Below are 27,789 nucleotides of genomic sequence, written 5' to 3' on the forward strand. Positions count from 1 at the left end.
GAGAGCAGTTGTTTCTGTGGACCACCGGCCCTGAACAGTCAAGGCACCAGACACCTCTCTCCAGATGAGTCTACTGGAACTGAGGGCCATCTTCTTAGGCTGGTCTCATTGGCTCTCTCTCCTCCAAGGACGTGCATTCAGAGTCCAGACTGGCAACTCCACCGCGGTTGCCTACTTTAACCATCAGGAGTCACCAGGAGCCCTGCAGGAAGCTTTTCGGCATGTTCCAGCCCTGATGGTCACTTCACAAGATCTTTCTCCAATTTTTCTCCTGATGGGGCACACTTGCCGTTGACCTCTCCATCTCCCGCATGAACCACAAGTAGGTTCCAGGAGCCATAGCTGCTGACACTTTAGTAATTCCCTGTTCAGAAATCAAGCTTCTGTACCTGTTTTCTCCTCCTCTTCTCCCTCAAGTTCTCAAGAAACTGAAGAATGAGGGAATTTCAGCCATCCTAGTGGCTCCAGGTTGACCTGGAACGTGGATCTCATGTTCCTGTTGGCCTCTTCCTTTGCAAATCTACCTTCTGTCTCAAGGACCACTATTCCATCCCACCTTACCTTATCCGTGACTAACAGCATTGTTGTTGAAGAAAAGTATCTGAGACATCAGTTTTTAACAGCCTTTTATCCAGACCATGCTGAATTCCAGGAAACCCCATTTTGCAAAGATCTATCATTGCACATGGAAGGCCTACATCAAGTGGTAGGAGAGTAATGACTTAAATCCGCTCTCCTTTTTCTTTTCCCAGGATCCTGGGTTTTCCTCAGTTTGGTCGGGACTAAGGACTTTGTCTTTCTTCTCTTAAGGGCTGGTTTTAGCCCTCTCCATTCTTTTTCAGAAGACCCTGGCCTTCCAGACTCAGTTGTAGACTCTCCTGCAGTGAGTGGCAGTTTTTGTTGTTTTGGTTGGTGGCTGGTGAAAAATAAATGTTTGGCTGCACATAACTAAAATGTCCTCTGCTCGGTCTAGTTGTTAATGTTGATGGTGGCATTCTTTGTATAGCCACCCGAAATCTAATACGTATGACTTGCATAATACATTGATACTCAGATGTTGACACAGCTCTATTAATTCAAATTAATGCCAAATGAACAGTTTCTTTAGTTCTGTTTTATTAAAAAAAAAATTCACCATGTCAAAAGTTTAATAATAAAAGGAAAAAAAACATAAGTGCAAAATATCATCATGATATGTTACAAGGGTGATAAAACGATAAAAATACAAGCAGGAAAGTTGTAGTCTTTGGACAGGAACCGGAAGGCTCATGAGCAATGTCATGGAGGAGGTAATTTCTATGAATAGTTCCATCACATGTGCCCTCTTAGGACCTGCTCTGTCCATTAATTTTTGCTGGATTTTGTCCACCACAACAAATTTGATGCAAAAGAATATGTCCACTCTGACCCATGTTGCTCCTCATAATAAACTATATACATGGTCACATTAGAATTAAAACAATACTGATTGACCTTCATATAAAACTGCACTGGATATATCACATTCATTCATAAATGTGCTTTCCAAACGTGCCTAGTCCCAACTACTGCAGCGATCACTGTTGACCTCTTGGATAGAGACCTCAGAAGAAATCAATACAATAACTACATTGTAGATTTACAATTACACTTCAGTTCGTTCATCCATCCATCCACAGGCCATCAAACATTGATAAGTTTTCCACTGCTATTATTGCTGGTGTCCTTAATTTCAAGCTTTGTTGTGTCTTTTCTGGGTAACCCATATGTATATATGGATACGCAGACGAGAAGGGCTCCCACAGTGAATGTTAATGCTAGAAGAAAAAAAAAAAATATTACATTCTCCAGTTTAATTTCTGTATGCAGTAATAACATTGCCTGTCACAGTGGTCAACGTTTACTCTATAAAACAGCTTTTATAGTGATTTTATAGGAAGGTGAAAAAAACCATGACACAAACTGAGAACAACTTAATAGATGATAAGGTAGGGCAGCAGCTCAGGCCTGGTAGTGTCTAAGGTACAAGTGTGGCCATATTGGTTGTAACCTTTGAATTAGCTTCCTAGAGGCAGATTCTGAACAGATACGTACTTTTTACCAACTGGCTGCACATATTCTGACAAAAATGGTCACTGTAACAAAACTGAAAAATGCCATAAAAAGGAGTCTACCATCACCAAATATCATGTCTATATGCGGTTATAAAAGCAGTTAGTGACAAGGTGAGTATACTTTTCTTATATCAAAGTGCGGTCTTATTGATGAGAAAATCCACTTTTAATCTGTATGCAAATAAGTTGTTCGACTAGCCCCCACCAGAGCAGCTGTTTATGCCTGTGGTCACCACCCAAAGACTGACACATCACAGAAACTGGAGCAGCAACAACTCATTTGCACACAGATTACACACCCAGTATATTCACTATGTTACTAACAGCTTCTATAACAGCATTTAAAGGGGCTAAAAATAAAAATTCAGGATATAACGATATGATGTGACCAAGCAAACGTAGAAAAAGGGGGGATAGGTGGTGCAAAAACACTTACTAGTACACTGAAACGCGTCAGGCAAGAAATATCCCGTTTCAGGCAATTTCCTAGCTGCTACAGTCCTGGGCAGATAGGGTTGTTAGGTCTATATATCCTCACTGCCAGGTAGTCTCGGCTAGGGTTTGTATTATTGAGCTAGATATAGCTATTTTCATATAGCCACTAGCTTTGTTGAATATTGGGGTAAAGGGAGGATTAGGTTCCTGTCTATATATACTATCGATCCAACATAGCTGTGATGAATATTTTTCTATGAAAACTGGCTATACCATATAGGTCTCTGCCATTAGTATACAGATCCAGCTGGTTAATTAAGGATAGTTAGTTGAGAGGCTTTCAGAATGTTATCAGCCTCTGGCTCAAAGAGTTAACGTGACAGGCTTCCTCCCTAATTCAATAGTGTGGAGATTAGTCTTGGTCTTCATTGTTTTGTGAGCTTAGTATTTTAATCATTATCTAATAAAATTGGGTTTTAGACATCCTTTTGATAGTTTACTCATTTAAAGGGGCTCTCTCATTGGGAAAAGTCATTTTTAACTAATCACATCCTTGCATAGCCTTTAGAAAGGCTACACCTTTAGTATGTAAATTGCTTCAGTGGTTTTTGAATGAGCCAGCTTTTATTCATATGCTAATTAGCCTGTCAGTGCACCCCGGAAGTCTGATCATACACCCTCTGCCTATTCTTTCCTATGGGTGTATACAGCACAGTCTGATGATGATGATGACTCAGCTTCCTGCTGGCACACACAGATAGGAAAGAATAGAAGAGAGGGAGTGCTGCTGGGATCTTCCTGTGCTGGCTTGAACCTCATTAGCATATGAATAAAAACTGACTCATTCAGAAACCACTGAGGCAAAAGGTAGGTGTGGAATAGCATTTCTAAAGGCTATGCAAGGATGTGATTAGTTAAAAATGACTTTTCCCAATGATAGAGCCTCTTTAAGTAGTTTAGACATGCTTACTAAAAGGAATCTACCTCCAAACAGCAGTGGCTATTTTTGCCGCCACATGTGCAACATGGTCCCTCAGTGGCTAGCACTGAAGCCTTGCCGCGCTGAAGTCCTGGGTATGAATCCCGCCAGGAACAACATCTGCAAGGAGTTTGTATGTTGTACCTGTATTTGTTTGGATTTTCTCCCATTCTACAAAAAAAAACAAAAAAAACCTACTGATGGGGAAAAAATATGTACATTGTGATCCCTATATGGGACTAACAATCTACATTCAAAAAAAAAAAAAAGATTGCACATCTGCCACAAACTGTAGGGAAATCATGGTACTAGAGTAGACCTAAAAATTGGTAGACTAAGTAGTATAGTTCTAAAACTAATAATCTACTGCGGCTCTTCCTAAAGGATTGCATAATTTTAATTTATATATTTTTAATAAAATAAGCAACGAGTGTTAACACCACCATTCTATTGCAGAGGATGCATTTTTGCTTCAGCAATTGTTTATACAATGCTGTGAAAGGAACTGTAACATACGTACTTATCTGCAATCCAAAGATTAACACAGATGCAATGGTCGAGATGACAATAGCGGCAGCGGCTGAGAAACCCTTCATAATATTATCTGTGTATTTCACTACAACCGATGTGTAGAGGCCACCAACACTAGCCAGCACTGCAAGAGAACAGTCAGAAAAATCACTTGGCGTTTTACTACATACAGTGAAAAATAATTCTACCAAAGATTTCACACTTTTCTAGAGGATATAGCGCGACCTAAATATGGAAGGACTTATCATTTTTCTTTTCACTGAATCCTCTTCTAGATTTGATTAAAAAAAAAAAAAAAATGCAGCTTTTTTTTTTTTTCTTACTTGAGCCACTTAATTTGCTCACAATAGATACAGTATTCTCCGAGCCTGGTAACACATGAAGATAAATATACCCCATGCAGAACAAAGAATTAAAAAATAATAATATAATGCACATGAATGATCATTTATGGCAGTAAGTGGACAGACCCTATGAAAATAGTTACATCATTACACACAGGGCATATGTCTGTACTTACAGACCACAAACCAGACCAGGTATGTGTAGCCGTAGAAAAATCCTTTTTTCATGACACCTTCTCCATCGTTAAGAAAGACACCAGCCAATGTCACTATGATGCCAGAGATGTACATCTGGATGTTCCTCACCCACAAGGAAGTATCTGAACTCTTTAACACCTTCTCAAAGTATACTCCTGTAAAATGACCAAAAGAAATGTTAGAGAATGGAACGTGTTTGGGAACTGCTTTTTTATGGTAACCTATTAAAGCATATGCTCATCTTTCACAATTAAAAAAAATCGCATCACTTATGTACTGATCTGGAATTACAGCCTGTATTGTACACCAGAGCTGCATTCGCTATTCTGCTAACTCAGAACACGGTTACGGGAAGTTTAGACCAAGCAGGGTACAGAAGTCTGATGGAAGAAATTGTCTCTGTACATTATAGAAGCTAAACTGAAATGTGCCTGAAGAGAATAATGGTAACAGTGTCCACTACCAGCCAACAACAGAAGCTCTGACATATAATACCGGCTGTAACTCAGAATTATTACAAAATAAGGAATGTACTATATTACCATAATTACTTAAAGGGGCTCTATCATTGGGAAAAGTCATTTTTAACTAAGTACATAGCCTTTAGAAAGCCTTTTGTAAGTTAATCGTCTCAGTAGTTTTTGAATGAGCCCGTTTTTACTCATATGCTAATTAGGCTCCAGTGAGCACAGAAAGTCTCAGCAAGCACCGTCTCTCCTCTCTCTGTTGTGTGTGAGAGCAGGGAGATGAGTCATCAGTAGCAGCAGCCTGTGCTGTACACATAGCAGACAGAGCTGGTTGGGAACTTCCTGTGCACGCTGAAGCCTAATTAGCATATGAATAAAACAGGCTCATTCAAAAACTATTGAGGTGATTTACATACAAAAGGTACATGTAAAATAGCCTTTGTAAAGGCTATGCAAGTATGTGCTTAGTTAAAAATTTTTATCATTTTTCCCAATGATAGAGCCCCTTTAAAGGGCTGTTCCAATTGTTTTCTTACAGCATATGGAGGCTAAAAAAAAAAAAAAACACAGTTTTTTTTTTTTTACCTGTGTGATCGGCCAGGGATCCAGCAAAGAGTCTCCATTGGGGGCCCTGATATTCTTTCCAGTTGGCCTGCACATCAGCCGATAAGTGGTTAAGCAGCATCAGTGCACAGGCAGAATGGCAACAAGGACCGGTCACCTGAACGGACACTCTGCTGGATCCCTGGCTGAACAGACAGCCAAGCATATAGTATTTACAATTTTAAACTTTCCTGTACCATAAAAAAACTGGAACACACTACGAATGCTAAGCAACTTACATGATTTGATTCTCACTTTTCCCCTGATCAATTTGGTGTTTTTCTTTTTAAAGTCCATCAACCCATTTCAAATATATGGTCCCTGGAAAATTATATGTAAACTAGCGCTGAATCTCTGAGTGGGTGGTAACCTTGACAAAACACCAAATTATCCAGGGGAACAAAAAGAATCAAATGTATGTTATTTAGCCTTCTCTACTTGGTGACAGATCCTCGTCTGTCATTTAATAAAATCTATTACATCAGGAAATCTACAATCTAGTACAATACAGAGGTTTTGCATTATATTGTATGAGCCATACGATCACGTTTTTTAAAATGACTAAATATATATATATATATATATATATATATATATATATATATATATATATATATATTTTTTTTTTTATGTATGTGTGTGTGTGTGTAGTCACCCCAAATGTCATCATTTTACATAAAGGAAAATACAAATACTTGGTATCGCCATGTCTCAAAATGGCCAAACTAATAAGATTATAAAAAATGTATATCCTATAATGTAAACACTGCAACATAAATAAAATTGCCAATGAACGATTTTTGGTCACTTCAGCTCCTGAAAAAAAAAATGTAATGAAAAGCAAAAGTTGACAACCCACAATGGTACCAATAAAAACTACATATCGCCCTACAAAAAAAAAAAAAAAAAAAAAAAAAGTTTTGGCACTGATCCATAATATTTGTTCCAATCCACAAAATAAAAGGTGCCGTATATACTCGAGTATAAGTCGACCCGAATATAAGCCGACCCCCCTGATTTTTACCACAAGAAAACGGGGAAAACTTATTGACTCGAGTATAAGCTGAGGGGGAAAAATGCATGACATTCTGTTTGTGCTCATGTTAATCCTAGCCGGCTTCAGGCCTATATGGTAATATCCCAGATGTCATGTGGTCTGGCCTGTGGTAGTAGTAATAGCCTGTTACTGCTAGCACAGGCTTTGGGCCTGTAAGTCAACAGGCTGCTACTGCTACCATAAGGCTTTGGGCCTGTATGATAATGCCCCAGACGTCTGGGGCATTATCATATAGGCCCAAAGCCTTATGGTAGCAGTAGCAGCCTGTTGCCATACAGGCCCAAAGCCTGTGCTGGGGCATTATCATACAGGCCCAAAGTCTTATGGTAGCAGTAGTAGCCTGTTGCAATACAGGCCCAAAGCCTGTGCTAGCAGTAACAGGCTATTACTACTACCACAGGCTTTGGGCCTATACCGTAATTTCCCAGACAACGTGACGTCTGGGACATTACCATATAGGCCTGAAGCCGGCTAGGATTAACATCAGATCCCGGAGAGGTGAGTAAAACAGTTTATTATTTTCTCTCACCTCCCCTGGGTTTCCGATTATTATACTCGGGGGTCTGAAAAGAAGTAAGACTTCATCGACACAAGCCGGGTGCGGGCCACAAAAACTGTGCTGAAAAACTCAGCTTATACTCGAGTATATACGGTAGCAAGTAATTTGTCTTAAAAAGTGAATGTAATGAAAACAAAACCCATAAAACCTACAGTACCATTAGAAAATACAAACTTGCCACAAAAAAAAAAAAAAAAAAAAAGCTAGTTATGTTGATATTAAAAAAAAAAAGTTATGGCTCTTTGAAATTGGAATAGAAAAAGAGAATTTGAACAAAAACTAGAGGGTTAAAAGAACCGGCCATCGCACCTGAATTTTTCTATTTTAGAAAATATTTCTAAATACTTTAGTAAATACTATCAGAGCATCTTTACTAAAAGCTCTGCCCCATATTTACTAGTTGTTCGATAGTGTAAGGCTAGGTTTACACCTTAGGTAACTAAGCGGATTAGGTTTACATTTGGGAGGGTCCCCAAGCAGACCCCTAAACAGAAACCTGAACGCAGGTGTGAACTTAGCGTAAACGAGATGCAAAATGGCATCCTATTTTATGATACATTCTAGGCACAAACTCATTATGACAGTATATATGAGCCACTGAGCTATTGACATTTCGGTGTTACCAATGCTGGGGGGAGCCTGTGCACAGTCTGACATTATCACACTGCAGGGACACGTGCATACAACAAGTGAAATGCTAATGTGTGCAGCAGGAATAACAGAGGAATGGAACAACACAGAGATAGGATAGAAAAGATGCTCCAGACTAAAGCAGACACGCTCTTATCCTTACATACTATGAATCATACACTTTACTATATCACTTCATACTGGTGTACATGGTATATGGTATATTTATGGTTAGGGTAGATAAGCTGCTACTAAAACAAAATCACAGGAAATTGTTGAGATCTCCTGAATAATGCCCCAGTGCAGTTGACTTTTTCCACTAACTGGATGAGGAACATTATACTACAAATGACACAATGTTAATATGACAATCCAAAATTGTATATACCAGCAAATCCAGAGCACAGCACAGCAACTGCCACAGCACCGAATCCAAGCCAATGATTCTGCTCAATCTATGAAGTGATAAAATGGAAGAATCACTGCACAAATAGACCCCTTTATCAATAGAACAACTTCATTTCATGTTCATACTGTTTCTGTTTTATAATCCTCAGCAATAATGTGGCTTTTTGGCCCATTAGTTACTTTTTAGTGTTTGGGTTGGCAATGCCTCTTATGTGGGCTGAAAGCATCAAAAGTCTGCAGATATCATTAGTTTATATAAGAAATGACACGTCTGTACATACTGAGCACATGAGAAATGCTTGAATATAAAGTTTCCCTGGACAGATTCATGGACTCGATTTTCACAATCTAGCTGCTGTAAATATTCTTCTCCTGTCACACAGCAGTAACTGAACATTATACGTTCCCAGAGAAATAAGTCATAAGAACACTTCCAAGTACTGTGCTAGTTGGACAAATTTTATCCTATGTGTCAAATCTAGCATTACTAAACAAACTTTAAAAGAGGACCAGCCACCTTTCTTGATATCCACATAGTAGAAAAAGAAGACAATGGGTACTTGTCCAAATTAATGTCTTTATCACACGGCGCATTTCAGGAATACAGATCCATTTTTCAAGTATAGCCCCTCCAATTTGGGTCACATGGCAAAGGTAAAAGACGAAATAAAAGAACTATAAACACAAACACCGCTATTAGAATAACATGTGAGAAAAGGGAGTGAGGGAGTTCAAACAAGGGACACAATCATAATGAGTGCTGCAATCATGAGTATATAGAACGATAGGCTCCCGGAGATTGCAATAAAACATGTGCGCTGCCAATAGTAAACACACAGGGGCCGGAAAACAGCCGATACAGCGAGCACATGGACAGGCTGCGCTGTTCAGATAGAGGGAATACTGCGCATGCGCAGCCAAGACTCCATGGGACAAGCTGGTGGCAAGGAAGTATAGTGTGGAAGTGTAGGCTAGAAGCGGAGTTGATAGTCTGAAGAAGATGGGTCGTGGGCTGAGCTGATAGGACAAGTGACACTGACCAGGTTGGGCTGATGGAACGGGACAGATGGCCATAGACTAAATCACTTGGCTATCCGAACCCAGCAAAGCTGGATGGATGATGCAAAAAGGGCCCGCTGGACTCCTCTAAAAAGAAAAGCAGGGTACAGAAATGACATAAGAAGATACACAAAAAAAAAGGAGGAGGGTTGAATTTACACAAAGACTCTTGAATGAAACGGAATAATTACATACAATGATGGAATAAATAAATAAAATGAATTTCGGTGTTGGGATACACAATGTGAATGAGAATACATACAATAAACATAATGAATATATGGAATAACTGCATGAGTTCATGGAGCAAATTAAATGAATAAATAAGAATGCACACAATGAACATAATGAATGCAAAGAATAATTGCATGACGGGGTGGAGCAAATTAAATAAAATTGATGGAGCAAATAAATAACTAAAGCTATGTATATTCATAACTGGTGTTATGACTCATACAGGCATGAGAATACATAGTAAATACAAAGGAGGACAAAAATACACTAAAAACAAGGTAACAATCATTTGGACCAGCGCACCATTGCCTCCTTTTTCTACTATGTGTATCTCTCTTGACATGTCTGTGTTAGTGAATACTTGGATTCCAAATAGCAATTATCTTACTACAAGTCTGCGCTGTGATGTCCCTCTGTTATTCCTCCTAGAGATGCATAAATTATGGGTTTTACTAAGAGGTGACTAGTCAGTATGAGAATGTACATCGCCAACTGGCAATTCATTTTTAGGAGGAATAAACAGACGAACGGCTTAAAGGGGCTCCACCTATGCGTGAATAGCCTTCAAAAAGGCTATTCAGGCACTGCTAAAGTTATATTAAACTACCCCAACCCCCCCCTGGTTTTAAAATAAAACCCTAAAACAGAATATGTTCAACTTAGCGAACGTGCATAGTGGGCGTCATAGTCAGAGTGGAATCCACTGTGTTAATGTACCCTAAAAATTCCATAGCATCTTTTCTTACAATTCTGCATTAAAGGGGCACTAACAGCAAAATTACGCTGATAGAGCCCCACATATGTGTGAATAGCCTTTAAAAAGGCTATTCAGGCACCGCTAATGTCCTCGGGTCCCGTCTAACTAGTGAACTGACATTGATAAAAAATGGCACGGGTGCCCGCGCTATTTTTCATCAATGTCATTTCGCGAGTTAGACAGGACCCGAGGACATCGATGGAAGAGGAGGCGTGGCTGAAGATGACGTCGGACCCTGAATGCCCGCCCTCCGTGAACGTTCGCTAAGTTGAACATATTCTGCTTTAGGGTTTTATTTTAAAACGGGGGTGTTTAATATTTAATATAACTTTAGCAGTGCCTGAATAGCCTTTTTAAAGGCTATTCACACATATGTGGGGCTCTATCAGCATGATTTTGCTGATAGTGCCCCTTTAATGCAGAATTGTAAGAAAAGATGCTATGGAATTTTTAGGGTACATTAATTCAGTGGATTCCACTCTGACTATGACGCCCACTATTTTTAAATGCAAGGCAGATATCGAAGGTACTCTGGGGAAAAAAATGAGCAACTTGCTCGATCTAGCCAGAGATTCTGAGACTCAGATTCAGAGAACACCCTGTTGGTTAGGCTCATTCATCTGAACCATGGGGGCAGAACATGAACAGGAATCCAAAGTGCATGTCCATCTCAAATTCCTCTTCGTAATCTGCCCTGTGAACTCGGACTTGCCTTTTTGAGGAATAGTGTCTATACATAGTATAATGTGCAAGCAGTTTTGTGCTTTTAAAATACAAGTAACTTTCTAATTCCAACACCTTGCCTTTTTATTTCTGTGACCGCTGTTTATTTCTTATACAAGGAACATGGAGGTCCTGTAGTAAAAGGTGGCTGTCGTCTATTCTGCCTCACTTCGAGCTTGAAAAGCCAACCTCCAAGTAACAGCCATAGTCTTCAGATGAAGTACTCTATAGTGATACCGACACTTACCTGCACTCACTAGGGTGCTATTTATTGTGAAATAGAATTCATTCATGTCCAGAGAAAAACACATTCCATTCTATAGTTAAATCATTTTGGACATTCTGAGTGCCACCCTTCCCAAAATACACTAGGACAGACGCCAAAGCATGACTAAAAATATGACGTTATTTCTACTCAGGGTGAAAATGAGTCATGACTTCAGCAGATACATCCTTAAGGGCATTATTGTGACACTCTCTGCCCCACTCCTCATTTCTAGATTTCACTGCTTTTCTACAACTATTTATTTTTCCCATGAATTATAATGGACATTGAATACAAAGCACAAAGTAGTGATGTAAAAGGTAATTGAAGGCTATTTGCTGCCACGTGGAAGGAACATGTGAAGTAACTGTCAACCAGTCCTAATGATTTATGTATATAAACTGTCTCCTGCCAGGTCACCACACCTTCTTCACAAATATTAATTACCTTTCTGGCCAAGAAAAGGACGTAACAAATATTCTGCATACACTATACTGAAAAGGAACAGTGCCTATGATTCACTAGGTTAAACGTGTGTGAATTATTGAATTCAGGAAGGTCAACCATGCGATATTCATAGACAAAGACTGCTGGCAGTATGGATTGTACTGAAGCACTAAGGGGATTCAACCATGGTTTGAGAAAAGCCTCACTTGAAGCCAAAATAATGCTTGGCATATCTCTTTTGGCCTGAATAAAGGAAATCAATTACGGTATATGGAGAGGTCTACCTTTTCATGTTCTACCACAGCATTGGCATTGTCCAACCTTGCCCCAAGTCAGTTTGTGAAATCTCTGATGTACCCCAGTCAATTGTAAGTGCTGCTATGAAGTAGATCAATCTAGGAGTAACAACCGCGGTCACAAAGTGGTAGACCTTACAAACTCATAGACCCGGGCAGCCATGTGATGACACATAAAAATTTCCTCTGCGCCCTACAGACGTCCAAACTACCATCAGGCTTCTGGCTATGCCCTTTTGTTCTAGTAAAGAATCCCATCCACTTTGCAGTTACTGTAAAACACCACAATTTTTCCTGCTGCAATTCCGGCCCGTGGGGCCCTGGCCTAAAATGGTTTTTCAGCCCCTACTGAACGTTTAAAAATAAAAAGGAAATGAAAGGGCACAAATTTGGATTCAGTAAAAAAAGAAAAACTTCAGACTTTATTGCCATATAATTATAATCTAGTGAGGGAGGTGCATTTTGTGTCACGCGACAGCTGTTTCATGCACATAACCACCTTCAATGCATGTTTTATATTGATAACCTATCCATAGGTCATCCATATCTTATCCACTGGGGTTCAACACCCGGACCCCGCTCAGATCAGCTATTTCAGCAGCTCGAAGCTATACTGTGAATGGGGCTGCATCTCCGCTCCTACTGCTTGAATAGCAACAGACTGCAACCATTCTCAGCCCGCAGCTGGAACAGCTGATCTATGCAGGGTCCAGGTGAAAACCCCCCCATAGATCAGATACTGATGACTTATTAAACCATATTAATATGGTTTAATGAGTTTGGTATGGAGGAACTTAAGTCCACATAGAAGACATTACCTCAACCATATCAAACACCTGTGGGGTGAAGTGGAACCAGATTTTCTTATCCATTCTTAGCATATGGTCTAAATAAATGCCCTTTTAGCTTAAAGGTCATGTATTCCCACAGACACAATCCAAAAAGTTATTAAAAAAACAAACCTCTTTCTCTAAGAGTTGAGGCCGCTAAAATCCCAAAAGGCGACCCAACTTAACATCCATGGTTTTGGAATGGGAAAAACAGCAGCTCATATGTAAGATGATGAAATGTTCACATACTTTTGGCCATATAGTGTACCATTTAGCATTACAGAACTGTATCTTATGGCTTATCCACATATTCTGTGGATAAAACATACATGTCTGACGTGGGGAAAAAGTCTTTTTACTTTCCTTCCCCTGCTCTGGTTCTTAGCAACATCTAGTACATATGTGACATGCCTGCAGTTCTATAGCCATATATCTCAGTAATGTAGATGATAGCAGCACAGTTGGTATGGAAACAAAAATCAGACTCCTTTGTTCTCACTACTGAGTTATACATATACGTTTTATCTATCTGAACATACCCATAGGAGTGCAGGAGTCGGGAAGCATAGTCAAATAATAGCATTACAGCTATTTTATGTCTAAGGGGGCATTCACACTACGTATATGGCAGCTTATTCTGAACGTAAATCACGTTCAGAATAAGCGGCGTATAAAGCAGTTCCATTCATTTCTATGGGAGCTGGCATATGAGCGCTCCCCATAGAAATGAATGGGCTGCTTTTTTCACTACGAGCACTCCCATTGAAGTGAATGGGAAGTGCCCACGTGTACGGCTCGGAATGATCAGAGCTTGCCGTACACGCGGGCACTTCCCATTCACTTCAATGGGACTGCTCATAGTGAAAAAAGCAGCCCATTCATTTCTATGGGGAGCGCTCGTATGCCGGCTCCCATAGAAATGAATAGAACTGCTTTATACGCCGCTTATTCTGAACGTGTTTTACGTTCAGAATAAGCTGCCGTATACGTAGTGTGAATGAGCCCTAAGTCTGACTTAAACCTGTTCTTTTGATAGCCTAGAGGAGCAAACAGTTTGGTACTGGTTATTTCATACTTCAATACTAAGTTGCGCTTATCTGCAAATCCATTGCACTCACTACAGACTGTACTGTAGTGAAGATTCCAGTGGGATCTGCTGTTTATGGCTGCACTTCCTCCATTGCATGATAGTGCTCTAGCCCTGTCATGTCACTGACACTTCCAGACAGACAATGCAGAACAGGCTTGATCTCCATATGATACAATTCAGATAGGGTTGAGTAAGCTCCCTTCTGCTCTATTGCTATGTTCCTGTTCTTCTAGGACACCCGCTCAGTAGCTGAGTGACACCTTAGGGTCCCAGCATCAGTGCCCATGATCAGGAACCTCTCTAATCGCAAACATTGAGAGATATGGCCGCAGGCATCTAAGAGGTTATTAAGTTTCACTTTGTCAGCTGATACCAATCTAATGATCACAGGTTCATGCTGCCTGGCGGAGCTGGGATATGAAAAAAGATAAAATTCTTTTAAAAAATAATAATAAAAAAAGTATAAAAATTCAAACTCAAATGCCCCCCTTCCTCCTTACCTAGAATGCACCGAAAAACAGATTTGGCATTGCCATATCACAAAATGCCCAGAATATTAAAATAATAACACATTTATACCATATGTTAAATGCCAGAGGGGAGAAAAAAAAGGGCCAAATTGCTAAGTAGGTATGGGCTATTTTGTGGTCAAGAATATGATAATTAGGCAATTTGATTCCTTGATCCCATGACAGCATCCACAGAGAAAGGAGGATCGGCTTCCAAGAACAAGCAACCTGTTTATCTGGCTTTCCTCCATTCCTTACAGGTCCTGAGAATACATCTCTTCATATTCAGGTAATAGAGCTCTCTTCCAGCTTCAGATAGGAAGGTGTGCTATTCCCCTAAATCAAGTTCGGTAACTACACTGAGGTCTAAGGGTACGTCTGAAAGTTTTATATGTGTGTTGTATCCTTGGAGGCAGATGACCATTAAACAGCATAAAACACAGACAATCGTACCCCTCAACACTAAAACTTAAAGGTTTTTTCCAGGCTTAGAAGAGTGATAACCTATAATAAATATAAGTTATCAATATCAGAGCGGTGGGGATCCAACACCACATATTTAGCTGTTCTTAGCAGCTGATACACAGAGAATGGATCAGGAAGCAGACAGCTCTGTTTACTGTGTCTAGGCTGAGTTACTGCAGCTTATGAGTTAATGGGAGGGGATCCGTAGTAACCTGTTCTGGCCACTACAGTGAGAACTTCGTTGTCTGCTTCCTGCTCCATTGCTAAACTAAGTGTGTGTGTGTGTGTGGGGGGGGGGGGGGGGGCAGGGTGTTAAACACTAACCAATCTGATATTGATTATCTAGTCTTGGGATAGGCGGGCAATAATTGTAGCCCAGAAAACCCCTTCAAGCTTACTGAAACAGTAAAGTTGCATCCAACAGCTCATACGAGCATGATTACATAGTGCAAGAAAACAATGTGTGTCCAAAAAATCTCCGGCTTACCTGGACCGCTGTGGTCTCTGCTGGACTATACTGCACAAGCGTGACCCCACCACATAAAATGAAGACAGAGAGCCACTGGAGTTTGCTGAGGGAACGGTTCAGCATGAGTACAGTGCATAAAGCAGTACATGGAATTTTTAGCTGATACGTCACCTAAAAAGAGAAGTAACTTGGTGATAAAGTACAGAAATTCCTTAGTCCTATTACATTCTTGTGAATCATTTACAATACAGTAGCATATAAGGTAAAACAAAATTGTAAAAAATAAAAGGGGTATTGAAAAAAAAAAAGTATAAATATCCCATCTATACATACACACAAGGAACATAAAGTCATTGCTACCTGGTAAACGGCTGCATCGAGATGACTCAATGCCACAAATGCCATGTTATTCTGCAATGCATATACCAGGGACGGCACAGACAGCTTCAGCATCTCCACAGGACTTCCCAAGATGTTTTCTCTTAAGGAGGTTATCAGTCTGCTGAGACTTCCAGTTTCTCTGTGTCAACAATTACAAGAAATAATTTAATTATATGCATTATCAATTAGTTTTTTTTCAACATCAAAGATTGTGGACATTTTTTTTTTTTTTTTGATAATATACCAATACCATACCAGAAACAATAAGCCTAGTAATGTGCTATGCAGGCATAGAAAAGAGCAGCAGTACATACGACCCCTCAATTCTGGTTAGATCATGAAGCTGATTGCTATGATTTTCGACAATAGTCAAGCACAACCCTTCAGGCTATGTGCACGCAGGGCTGTAAAGTCGAGACCAGTTTTGGGAGCCGCTCGCTTTTCTTTTTTCCACTCTCATTTATGGAATAATTATGGATGGATGGATTATTTAGGTCCCATTTCTGTAATCTGCACCTATCTAAGCAAGTGTGCTTGACTCATCCACAGCCTATTTATTTACTACTAGCCTCTGCCCACAACTTCGTCTGCGGGTTGTTGGCATCGATGATCCGCCTATATTCAGCAAATTCCTGCCGTCGATGGTTTGCCTGTTCCAGCATTTCAGCAGCTCTCAAGCTGTCCTGCTGCTGACCTTGTTCCTCACATCGTGCCTGTGATTGTTCCAGCATCTCAGCAGCTCGCTGGGATGCCATATAATGAGCGTGTTGTTGGCGTTGATGAGCCACATTTTTCGGCGTTTTAGCAGCTCTCAAGCTGGCCTGCCGCTGAACTTGTTTCTTGCACTGTGCCTGTGATTGTTCCGGTATCTCAGCAGCTCACTGGGAAGCCAAATAATGAACGTATTATTGATTTTGATTATCCCCCTCAGCTCCATTTGTGGAGAGCTCTGTGACTTCTGACTCCTTCACAACTCTCCTTGTTTGAGACAAATTAGATTTTCTTTTTCCAGGAATGTTGAAAATTGGCAAACTGCCAATTTGGATTGAAGGTGTTTGTCCATGTCAGTTTGTCTGAACTGCCTGGAGCAGATCAGATAATATGCAAATGCATGTACACAAACCACAGAGCATGTGTTTACACAGAGAGATAACAGCCCTGGTTTTCTCAGAAGCTGAGATAAGAGCAGTGTACTATAGTATGTGAACAAAAATTCATAACAGTTGTGAAGCCATGTCATTTACCGGGATAAAAAGTAGCCTATATGTTAATAGAGTTTACAATCTATGTGCCAAATTTCATTCAAATCCGTTATGCCTTTTTTGCGTGATTGAGGACCAAACATACAAACTTTTACATTTATAATATTAGTAGGATAGGATTTGTCTGATGCAGCGGCTGACACACAATTGTGTGCGAGGTGGGACCCAGATCTAGCAAGCATTTGTGGCATATTTGGTGTTGGGAATTCACCTGCAAAGTCCCTGTGTGAACCTATCCATAGCACTACTGTTTATTTGACAGAATGCTAAATTAGGGTGTATTCATGGCCCTCCATTAGTTAGTGGGTCTGACTAGGTATGGTTCTAGATCATGTCACCACCATCCTTATCCATATATATAATCACAATATTCAGGAACTGAAACAAAAAGAAACACATCACCACTTTGTCAACATGTTATGCTCTGTTCACCCCTGCATTAGCTGTTTTCCATCAGGGTTCCATCTCAAGGAAAGAATATGCAAATCTGTCTCCCAAGGTGTAAACAGGGAGACAGTGCTTCTGTTATGCTGCCCTCTATGGGAAGCACCCTGAACATCATGCCCGACTTTCCCAGGAGTCTTTACTGCATAATGCGGGGTTATAACCAAATCAATTTCTCAGCTACAGACGGCACCGTTTCTGTCTGGTTGGACTTCATCAGCGCAGCCTAGAGAGAACTGATTTGGTAGAAGTGAGAGGCTGAGAGACCAGATTATGGGGATAATGTCAATTCATCTAGAACAGTCTTATGACCTTTAGCTATATTTTATATAGAATCAGGCCATGTTGCCTTCATTACATTAGCTTTTTATATTAATATCATACTTTATATTTCATCTACTCTGCAACATACACATATTGTTCACACCCAAAGCAATGTTCACCTGCTCAGATGTACTATGTACATTTTTATGGCTTTACAGCATAGGCTAGAATGCAGAGGAATCACATTACAGGCAGTACTGAACTTGCCATGAGCAACATCATGTGATTTTCATAGTAGAGCTCTCAGTTTAAGGAGATCCGGTTTGTATTTAACCCCTTGAGGACCAGACCATTTTGTGTGTGTGTGTGTTGTCCGATCTTTATTTTTCTGCTAACTCAGGTTATATTCACATCTGCACCTGGAATTTGTTCAGAGTTTTTGTCCCCAAATCTGCTTAAAAAATTGTGGAGCATAAAGTCAGGATGTTTCTGTCTGCATTTTCAGGCAGAAACTAGGTGGACCCCATTATGGACTAAGGGGTCCTGCTGGTAACAGCTTTTTAAGCGGATTAGGTTTACATTTTTTTGGGTCCCAGGCGCAGGTGTGAACCTAGCAATAGCCTTATAAGGGCTTGCTTTGCGGGACAAGTAATATTAAGTAACAGAACCATTTGATAGAATGCAATTCTGAAATTTTTGGTGTACGTGGGTGTTCAATTTGTAAGGTAGAATGGGGAAAAATTTTAATTTTGTTTTTTTTCATGGGGGTTGGATTCAATTTTATTCTGGTCATCAGTAGGATTCAAAATTTATATAATTTTTATGCAATACTACTAAAAAAAACTGAAAGACTTAACTAGAATAAAAAGATTCCAAAAAGTGATATATTTCACTATTTGGTTTTAAGGGATTACCTAATTTGTCCAAACTGACTGGTGGAGTTCCTATTGCAGGGACCCCTCCGCTGATCAGCCATTTCACCATGCCAGCATTAGTTTTAGTGCTCACTCGCCATACTTTTAATAGCGGTAATTGTGAATTCTGCAGACATTGTCCCATAGACTTTCTTAGGATAAAAAAATGCAGTGCTTACATAAGCCTCTATTTAAAATACAGCAAGCAAGCACTTTACGCCAGCATGAGAAAACAGCTGATCCACAGAGGTCCTGGCAGTCAGAATCCTACCATTCTAAAATTGACAGGACATCAATTTTGAAAAGTTGTATAATAGAGAGTAAAAGAAGAAAAAAAAGTAGAAGAAGAAGAAACTTCCCAAGCAGCTACAAAGTTATGAAAGATGTTTTCTGGGACTTTTAAATTGATGGTCTATCTTTAGGATGTCCTGGGTGTTAACTCTCCACTGATCAGTTGTATGTCCTTAGCCTTAAAGGGATTTTCAGATATTATAAAAGAAATATGGGGAAAAAGAAACAACTTACTTTGCCAAGATGACCACACTGAGGAGTAATTTAATAACCTCAGCCGTGCAAACTGCTGTAGTAGAAAAGTACATGTCTGTTGTCACTGTCCTTGTGTATCGCAATAGTACTGTATACGCTGCAGCCACCAGAGTCATCACAAGCAAACAGTAGAGCTTGAACACCAAGCTGACATTTTCTTGAGAAAAAAAAACAACACAAAACAATCAGTGATATGTCAATAATCCAAAAACAGTACAGATATAAAGGGATGGATACAGTAAGGTAGTACAGATAGACACATTTTGGACATATTTTATACATCCAGTAGTGTGAACTTCTGCAGTCGTCAATATAAACCAACTTAATCTGCAGAATATTTCCATCCAACCTGCCTTCAAAATGTCTACAGTGTTTAGCATAGCAGAAATCTCCATGTTCAGGTTGGTTCACAGCTTCATTTGTTTACATTTCTATATAATATATAGAGAGTATATATATATATTCATGTGGTGTTATATTTTTATTTTCCTATTGACCAACACTACATTCACAATGGATGACAAAAAAATAACACAAGCAGATCCCAAGGGCCCCGTTGACTACACTTAGATCCATAAGGTGTCCATCCTGCAATCTCAAACACCGTAAAGGAAACCCAATGGGCAGGGTTATTGCCAATGCTGTCTATCTATATCATTCTCAATTTTAATTTTTTTGTTTCTATAATAAAACACATAAACAGAAAGCCTGACAGTGGTGTAAACTGAGCCTAAGTTGTATGGCTGCGACTGCACCCCTGGTCCTATAGACCACCTGGATCCCGCCAGTACTATAGTGTAACATGTCTCTGGGGTAGACAGGGCAGTAGATGAAGGTGACAGTACACTGCAGCACTGCAGGAGGAACTTTATCAGGAGCTAACAGTGACCAGACCACCAATGACACTGTACTAGGAAGTAGGAGCTTCACAAATAATCAGCTAATAAGGAACTCTGCCCATTACAGTCACTCCATAGGGAGAAGCCAATGGACACCGGCACAGAATTATCTGCAGCACTACTACACATTGAACTAGTACATGACTAGTTGCTCCGCTGTCCCTGCGCCCATGTAGTGCCCTGGCATAGTCTGCGCTTACCACGGGCTGCCATAGCGCCTGCTCGTCAGCTGCTCTGCTTCTATCCACTGGACTCTGCAATACAACACTGCAGGAAGTGACGTCACTGGCTGCGCGCCGGTCCCGTCTGTTAGTCACAGCGCAGCCCTGGCATAGGGAACTATGACAACAGGGAGAGCGTCCAACTCTGCCGGATACGGGCGGAGAGAAGGCGGAGGATACAGCTTGTATGCTGAGCCTTCACTGCACTGACAAGCGAATTGTCTCCTACTGTATTGTAATACAGAGTGCCAGGCAGGCTGGAAATGTACAATATACAGGTCTACACGTGTACATTGAATGCTTAAGATTGTACATAGGTCTATACTGTACAGTGTATATATACATATATATATATATATATACACTACACACACATACCTCCCAACTTTTCAATAACCGAAAGAGGGACAAAGTGTGTGGCGCGCTAGCGCGCTTTGGCAAGTTTAGCTCCACCCACTTTTATGTTGACTCCGCCCATTCTCATTCATTTTTCATGTGCCCGCACACAGTATAATCCTCCTACAGTCACCCGTACACTATATGTCCCCCCTCCATCTCTCCACCAGTTTCATATCCCCCATCTCTGTCCCCAGTTTCATGTCCCCCCTCCATCTCTCCACCAGTTTCATATCCCCCCCATCTCTGTCCCCAGATTCATGTCCCCCATCTCTGCCCACAGTTTCACGTCCCCCCATCTCTTCCCCCAGAATCATGTCCCTCATCTCTGCCCCAAGAATCATGTCCCCCATCTCTGCCCCCAGAATCATGTCCCTCATCTCTGCCCCAAGAATCATGTCCCCCATCTCTGCCCCCAGAATCATGTTCCCCATCTCTGTCCCCAGATTCATGTCCCCCCATCTCTGTCCCAGAATCATGTCCCCCCATCTCTTCCCCCAGATTCATGTCTCCCCATCTCTGTCCCCAGTTTCATATCCCCCATCTCTGCCCCCAGAATCATGTCCCCCCATCTCTTCCCCCAGAATCATGTCCCCCCATCTCTGCTGCCAGTTTCATACCGTTCCCGCCACCCCACCCCCCCTTCATCTGCCCCCAGTTTCATGGGCCCCCTTCATTATGTTCTCCTCAATGTTTAACACAAAAAAAACACGTATACTCACCTTCCAACGCTCCCCCGCCGCTCTCTCTGCAGTGTCACTAACAGAGTTGTAGGCACAATGTGACGTCATCGCTCTTGCCTTACATCCTCATGCTTATTATATTTCATCCTTATGTTAATGTACTTTTTAACTTGGAGTGTATTCATAAACACCATGTGATTCGGCAATATAATGTCTTTACAAAGGGACGATGAAACTGTGGCTAAGCGGATCCTTTGTTGGAATTGTTTCCTGTATTGTGTGGGGGTTTTTTTTGTTATAATTAGAGATGAGCAAGTACTGTTCAGATCAGCCGATCCGAACAGCACGCTCCATAGAAATGAATGAATGCACCTGGTGCTTTCGCTTTGACAGCGGCTGGCCGCTTAACCCCCCGCGTGCCGGCTACGTCCATTCATTTCTATGCGAGCGTGCTGTTCGGATCGGCTAATCCGAACAGTACTCGCTCATCTCTAGTTATAATTGTATTAACATATTAATAAATATTTTTATATTTTCCATATGCTGAGTGTACAGTCTACCTCGTTTTTGGTTTTTTCTGGTGTCATATATTTCTGAGGTAGAGACACGCAAATTAAGGGGTACAGATAGTCACAAGAGGACCTTTAATTTTTTCGGTCACATGACATGTTCCTCTGTGTACAGCTCTGTGCTATGTTTTTGTTTTCTATCACCTACATCTGCCTGAAGCACTGGCTGTTTTGCGAGGTCACCACATGCTGAAATCCTAGATACCGTATGTTGAGCAGGGTGTGTGAGCAGCAGAGACCTTTGATGGAGTTCCATCAAGGGTTCATCAAAGTAAGCTCCCTCAGCACCATGAGTTTCCATGCGTGGCAGACTTATGTGAAATCTTATCCCATCCTTTCCACTGGACAAGAAACATTAGCATGCGCTCATTACAATTCCTGATATGACAGCTGCGTTAAGCAGGGTGCAGGGTACAATGTAGACCAGGCCCGAGCACCAGGAACAGGTGTTACAATGGCTAGCGGATAATGCTTCCATCTGCTTTTCCAGCAGCCAGTCAGCCACTACCTTCAGTCGTGTTCATACCCAAGAGTCTGCCCCTCCTTCCTCCCAACATGCCCAATCTTCCCAACAGAGTCATCCCACCCTTGCCCACTCCCAGGATCTCTTTTTGGGTCCTTTTACTGTCTCTCCCTCTATTGAGCCACTTCCCGAATCCCAGGAGCTACCAGACGACTTTGTGTGTACTGATGCCCAAACACTGGAGCATCCGCCATCACCTGGTAATTTTGTGGTTGTGGACCCGCTACCAGCATTTTCCGTTCTCAGTGATGATGATGACACACAGTTGCCATCAGGGCATGCTGTTGTCATGTGCGGTTTGCAGTAAGAGGAGAGTGAGCAATTGAAAGAGGAGTTGGTGGACGACGAGGCCACCGACCCTAAATGGACAGGGGTGATGTATAGTGGGGAGAGAAGTGTAGATGTGGAGGCAAGCTAAGCAGGAAAATTTGGCTACAGGCAGAGGCATGGACTAGGGTGATGTCTAGGGGTGAAAGCAGTGTAGATGTGGATGCAAGCGCAGCAGCAAAAAAGGTGGCTAGAGGCAGAGGCATGTCCAGAGGCAGCAAGTCCAAAGAATTTCTGTGTACTAGCCACTCATGCAAAACTCACCCATGTTGCCAGACTAATTCCTCCAACAGGCTAACAACTGCCATCCGGTCCACACCCACCAGGGGCACACTCTCCAAGGTCTGGGACACACATTAATGGCCCCCTTGGCCAAACTACCGCCACTGATGGGCCTAGTGTCACCAGAAGGGACAAGTATAGGCACTTGTTGCAGGAGTACCTGGCCGACCCCAGCCCTGTCCTCTCCGATCCCTCTGCGCCTTACATTTAGTGGGTCTCCAAGTTGGATTTGAGGCTGTAACTTGCGCTCTACGCATTGGAGGTCCTTTCCTCCCTTGACGCCAGCATGCTATCAGAAAATGTCTTCAGCGCAGCCGGTGGCATCATCACGGATAAACACAGCCAGCTGTCAGTACTGACGCTGATCAAAATGAACAGCCACTGGATAGACCCATCATCTTCATGTCCAGCAGTGTCAAGCACCCTGACATGAAGTTTGATGTGTGTGCTCACCCTTTACAATTCCTTCTCCTCATACTCCTCCACCATCAGCGTTGCACAATTCTGCTCCTACTAGGTTCATTCCACACTAATACCCCACACTCTTCTGGTTAGAGGCTCAATCCACCCTGATTCCCCCAACTGTGCTGGTTAGAAGCTCATAAGTCATGCCAAGTAACACACTTTCACACATGGCTGACTTCATGTTAGGTTGCTTTTCAAGAGACAAAGGCATAGTTCACATCATGGAGAGCAAACAATAATGAATTTTTGCAATCCTCGACCCCTGGTATAAGTTAAAAATCTCATCCTTTGTTCTGGTACAGGAGAGGAAAAAAATGCACAAATGATATGTAAATATGGAGGCAGGCTAAGCAGCAAAAAAGGTGGCTACAGGCAGAGGCATGGACAGGGGTGATGTATAGCGGGGAAAGCAGTGTAGATGTGGAGGCGAGCTAAGCAGGGAAAAAGGTGGCTAGAGGCAGAGGCACGTCCAGAGGCAGCAAGGCCAAAGATTTTCCATGTACTAGCCACTCATGCAAAACTCGCCCATGTTGCCAGACTTATGCGAGATCTCTCCGTGTCTTTGAGTCCACCAAGAGGGTCAGCCTTGACGACGCATTACTGATTTTAACAATCCCACTCCTGTGTGTGACGCAAGAATCCCTCATCACCATCAGGGCAAACGCATTGTATGCTGAGGAGTCGCGCATAGGAGCAGAACCATTCCAGCAGGATAGTCAGTGCACACTCCTGTCCACTTCACAGCGTATATTGATGGAGGAAGAGGAGGATGACGAAGTGGCAGATTTCATTGTCACACAGGAGGCTAGCGTCACCCCCCTGGCCAAACTACCGCCACTGAGGTGTCTAGTGTCACCAGTTACATGACAAATTTAGTGCGGTTTGCACATTTTGCAAGTCTAAACTGAGTAGGGGCTCTGAAAAGAGTAACCTTACCACCTTTTGCGTGCGCTCTCATTTGGAAGGCAAGCCCTGGGCTCAGTGGGAGAGAGCAAAACGCAAGACAAATGTCGCCCGTTGTTGCCGACACTGCCTCTTCCACTGTTTACACCAGCCTGGACACCTACACATCTGTCTCTGACACATTGGGGAGTTCATCCTCATCTGCCCTTTTGGCCTGCAACATCATGCGCCTCTTCCCAGCCACTCCCCATCTCCCAGGCGTTTCATTGCCTGCAGAAGTACAGCGCAAGCCACCCACATGCCCAAGACTTTAATGGCCTCATCTAAAAACTGCTGGCCCTGGAGATGTTGGCGTTTATGCTTCTGGATACCCAGGCCTTCCGTCACCAGATGGCAGCTGGGGCACCTCCCTATGCTGGGCCTTGCCGTTACTACTTCTCTTGGTGTGCTGTCCCCGCCTTGTGGCTGCACGTGTCCCATAACATCAGTCGGACCAGCGCTGCTCCAGCGGCCTCCCCAATCCACCGCTCAGTGACGGTGACCCTAAGCCAGTCCAGGACAGCTTGTCCTGGACTGGCTTAGGTCAGCAAAAATGCCGCCCTCCCCATGGCCCTGGCATAGCGCCACCTGAAGCGGTCGCTTCAGGTCGCCTCATGGGAGGTGTGGCACTGCCTGCAGTGTATAGCACTGAGAAGAGCTGTTGTTGTTCTTCGGTTTTTCCCTGCCTATCTGAAGCTAATGCCTATCTAGCCCTCAGCAGATATGTTTCTCTCCCTATCTCTGACCGCAAAAATGGCGAATATGGCGGCGGCCGTTCTTATAAATGGGAGGTCACATGTTTTCGACAGCCAATGGGTTTTTTCAATTTTTTTCACTGCCTCTGTTGTCGTAGTTCCTGTCCCACCTCCCCTGCACAGTTATTGGTGCAAAAAACGCGCCAGGAAAGGTGGGAGGGGATACAAATTTTTACTGCGTATGCCGCATGGTATTCGATTGGGAACGAATATCTCGAACGGCCTGATATTCGATCGAATGGTGTTCGCTCATCTCTACCAATGATATTATTTTAATTATACTAATTGCACCTGTCCTTGTCTATACAATGTATAACCACACCTACAATGTATAAAAACCTCACTATCTGCCATTAAAGATCAGACTCCATTTTGGTCACATACTTGCACCTTGTTACTGTGTGTGTTTCTCTGAGCTGGCTCATATACAGGGGTGAACCTGCCTTTTTCGCTGCCCAAGGCGGACGACAGAAAGCCGCCCCCCCCCCTTCCTGGAGGAGGGGCGAAGCGGGGCGAAGGGGGCGTGGTGGAGCGGCATTAGCAGGCAGAGAGCAGGCACAGAGAGGACCTGCACTCTGCCTGAGCGTGACGGGAGTCCGCTGGAGCAGCGCTGCTCCAGCTGCCTCCGCAATCCACCGCTCGGTGACGCTAAGCCAGTCCAGGACAGTTTGTCCTGGACAGGCTTAGGTAAGCAAAAATGCCGCCCTCCCCGGGGCCCTGGCATAGCGCCGCCTGAAGCGGTCACTTCAGGTCGCCTCATGGGAGGTGCGGCACTGCTCATATATCATTTTATATTCATTTAAACTTGAATATGGTGATATTTAGAGCATATTTCACTCATACAATGTAGGGCCCAGTGTCAGAAAGCTGGGTTTGCATCCTAAGGGGGAATTCACATGTAGTAAAGTGGAGCGCAATCTGGCACGCATATGCAAAATTACGCGGCGTATACGCTCGTAACGCCCATTGAAATCAATGGGATCTTTTTGAGTGCGCAAACTGCTGACACGCGTATACGTGCCAGATTGCGCTCCACTTTACTACGTGTGAATTCCCCCTAAGTCATCAGATTCAAAAACACCCAATGGATGGAAACAAAGCGCTGGAGAGTTCTGTAGAAGACTCTGGATCTAAATCCCACTGAATACCTGTGGACAGATCTTAAAATTGCTGTTGGGAGAAGGAACCCTTCACATACGAGAGACCTGGAGCAGTTTGCAAAAGAAAAGTAGTCCAGGCGTGGCCTACAGTAGACATGGCGAAGTAAGGACATTTCTCTGCAGAGCTCCCGGACTCCAGCGGCACCTATCCTGTCTATCGGGGCCAAACCGCTCCAAAACTCTCACCTCTCCCGCGATGGTCAATCATCTGGGGCGGAGAACGGCGCCTTTCCACCGTGTGGAGCCCTGGCTAGCTCGTCCCTTCCTCACAGTTGCTCCAGCTTCAGCACGGTCCGGAGGTTCCAAGATGGTGCCGGCGCACGCCACCCCGCGTGGAACAGCTGAGCCTATAGGTTGGACTTGATGTCTTTATCCAACCTCATCTACTATGTAACTATGTAGTTCTGGTGTCATAAAATGTATTTATCTACCACTTGTTACCGGTCATGCGGCGTTCAGTCAGATCCGCTGTATGTTTCTACACCCTAAAATACATTTGTCTTATAAAAGATTTTTTTTTTTTGTGCTATATTCATGAAGGTTATTGGTATACTTTCAGGGTGCAGGCATGCAGTGGCTCTGAAGGCTCATGTGGAAGGAATGTATTGTATTATATTATATAGGGAAGGAATGTATTGATTATTGTCTACAACTTGTTTCTGACTGTGTGGTCAGAGCTGCTGCATGTATCTGGACCTTAAAATACATTTCTCATGCAAAAACAGATTTTTTTTTTTTTTGGTGCTATATACAAGGTTATTGTCATACTTTTAGGGCGCAGATCCTCTGGAGGATCACAGTATAGGAAATAAATGTATTGATTATTGTCTACAACTTGTTTCTGGCCATCTGATGTGCAGTCAGAGCCGCTGCAGGTATCTGTTAAATATCTTGTATTTGCCGGTGAGACTTGTGTCCACTGTTAAATATCCTTGAAATTGTGGGATAGACTTGTGTCACGTGTTGTAGGCCTTATCCACGATAGGAAGAAGTCAGCTTGTTATAAATTAGTGTAGAGGTTTATTAATATCTTGAAGGAAAACACAGGAACAGGGAAAATGTCCAAATAACACAAATATCAGTCAATTGTCAATAGCTTACATCTTCAGAGAAGTTAGATTTCTTCATCTGGATATCCTGTAGTTACAGCTTGGTTCATGCTTGTCATCTGGCTGGTGGACTTGGGCTGGTTACGACGTCCATGGATGTCCATCTGCCTGGACCACGCACCCTGGTGTTCCCAAAGACAGACCTCCTGGTCTTCCCCAAAGACAGACCCCGACATGTATATTTCTTACTCATTTATAT

The 27,789-nt window shown here is 42.4% G+C and overlaps 1 protein-coding gene across 1 annotated transcript; it reads right to left on the reverse strand.

Annotated features, from left to right (window-relative positions):
- Positions 1-1,137: 1,137 nt before the first annotated feature.
- SLC35A1 (solute carrier family 35 member A1) lies at positions 1,138-20,426 on the reverse strand. The gene is made up of 8 exons (XM_075268266.1): positions 20,359-20,426; positions 19,239-19,416; positions 15,809-15,968; positions 15,467-15,619; positions 8,285-8,351; positions 4,559-4,735; positions 4,028-4,162; positions 1,138-1,796 (listed from the first exon to the last, which is right to left on the reverse strand). The coding sequence occupies exons 1-8, from the start codon at positions 20,369-20,371 to the stop codon at positions 1,663-1,665; spliced, it is 1,017 nt and encodes a 338-aa protein (XP_075124367.1). The 5' UTR covers positions 20,372-20,426; the 3' UTR covers positions 1,138-1,662.
- Between the last annotated feature and the right edge of the window lie 7,363 nt (positions 20,427-27,789).

This window comes from Leptodactylus fuscus, chromosome 3, assembly GCF_031893055.1.
Source record: "Leptodactylus fuscus isolate aLepFus1 chromosome 3, aLepFus1.hap2, whole genome shotgun sequence".
NCBI classification, from domain to species: domain Eukaryota; kingdom Metazoa; phylum Chordata; class Amphibia; order Anura; family Leptodactylidae; genus Leptodactylus; species Leptodactylus fuscus.

Bases quoted from the DNA above. Each gene is read 5' to 3' on its own strand.
- SLC35A1 (XM_075268266.1), bottom strand. The intron at 8,352-15,466 runs GTAAGCCGGAGA...ATCACTTCATAG, and splicing joins CAGAGACCACAGCGGTCCAG to ATTGAGCAGAATCATTGGCT. The intron at 4,736-8,284 runs GTATATACAATT...GTCATTTTACAG, and splicing joins GCTGTGCTCTGGATTTGCTG to GAGTATACTTTGAGAAGGTG.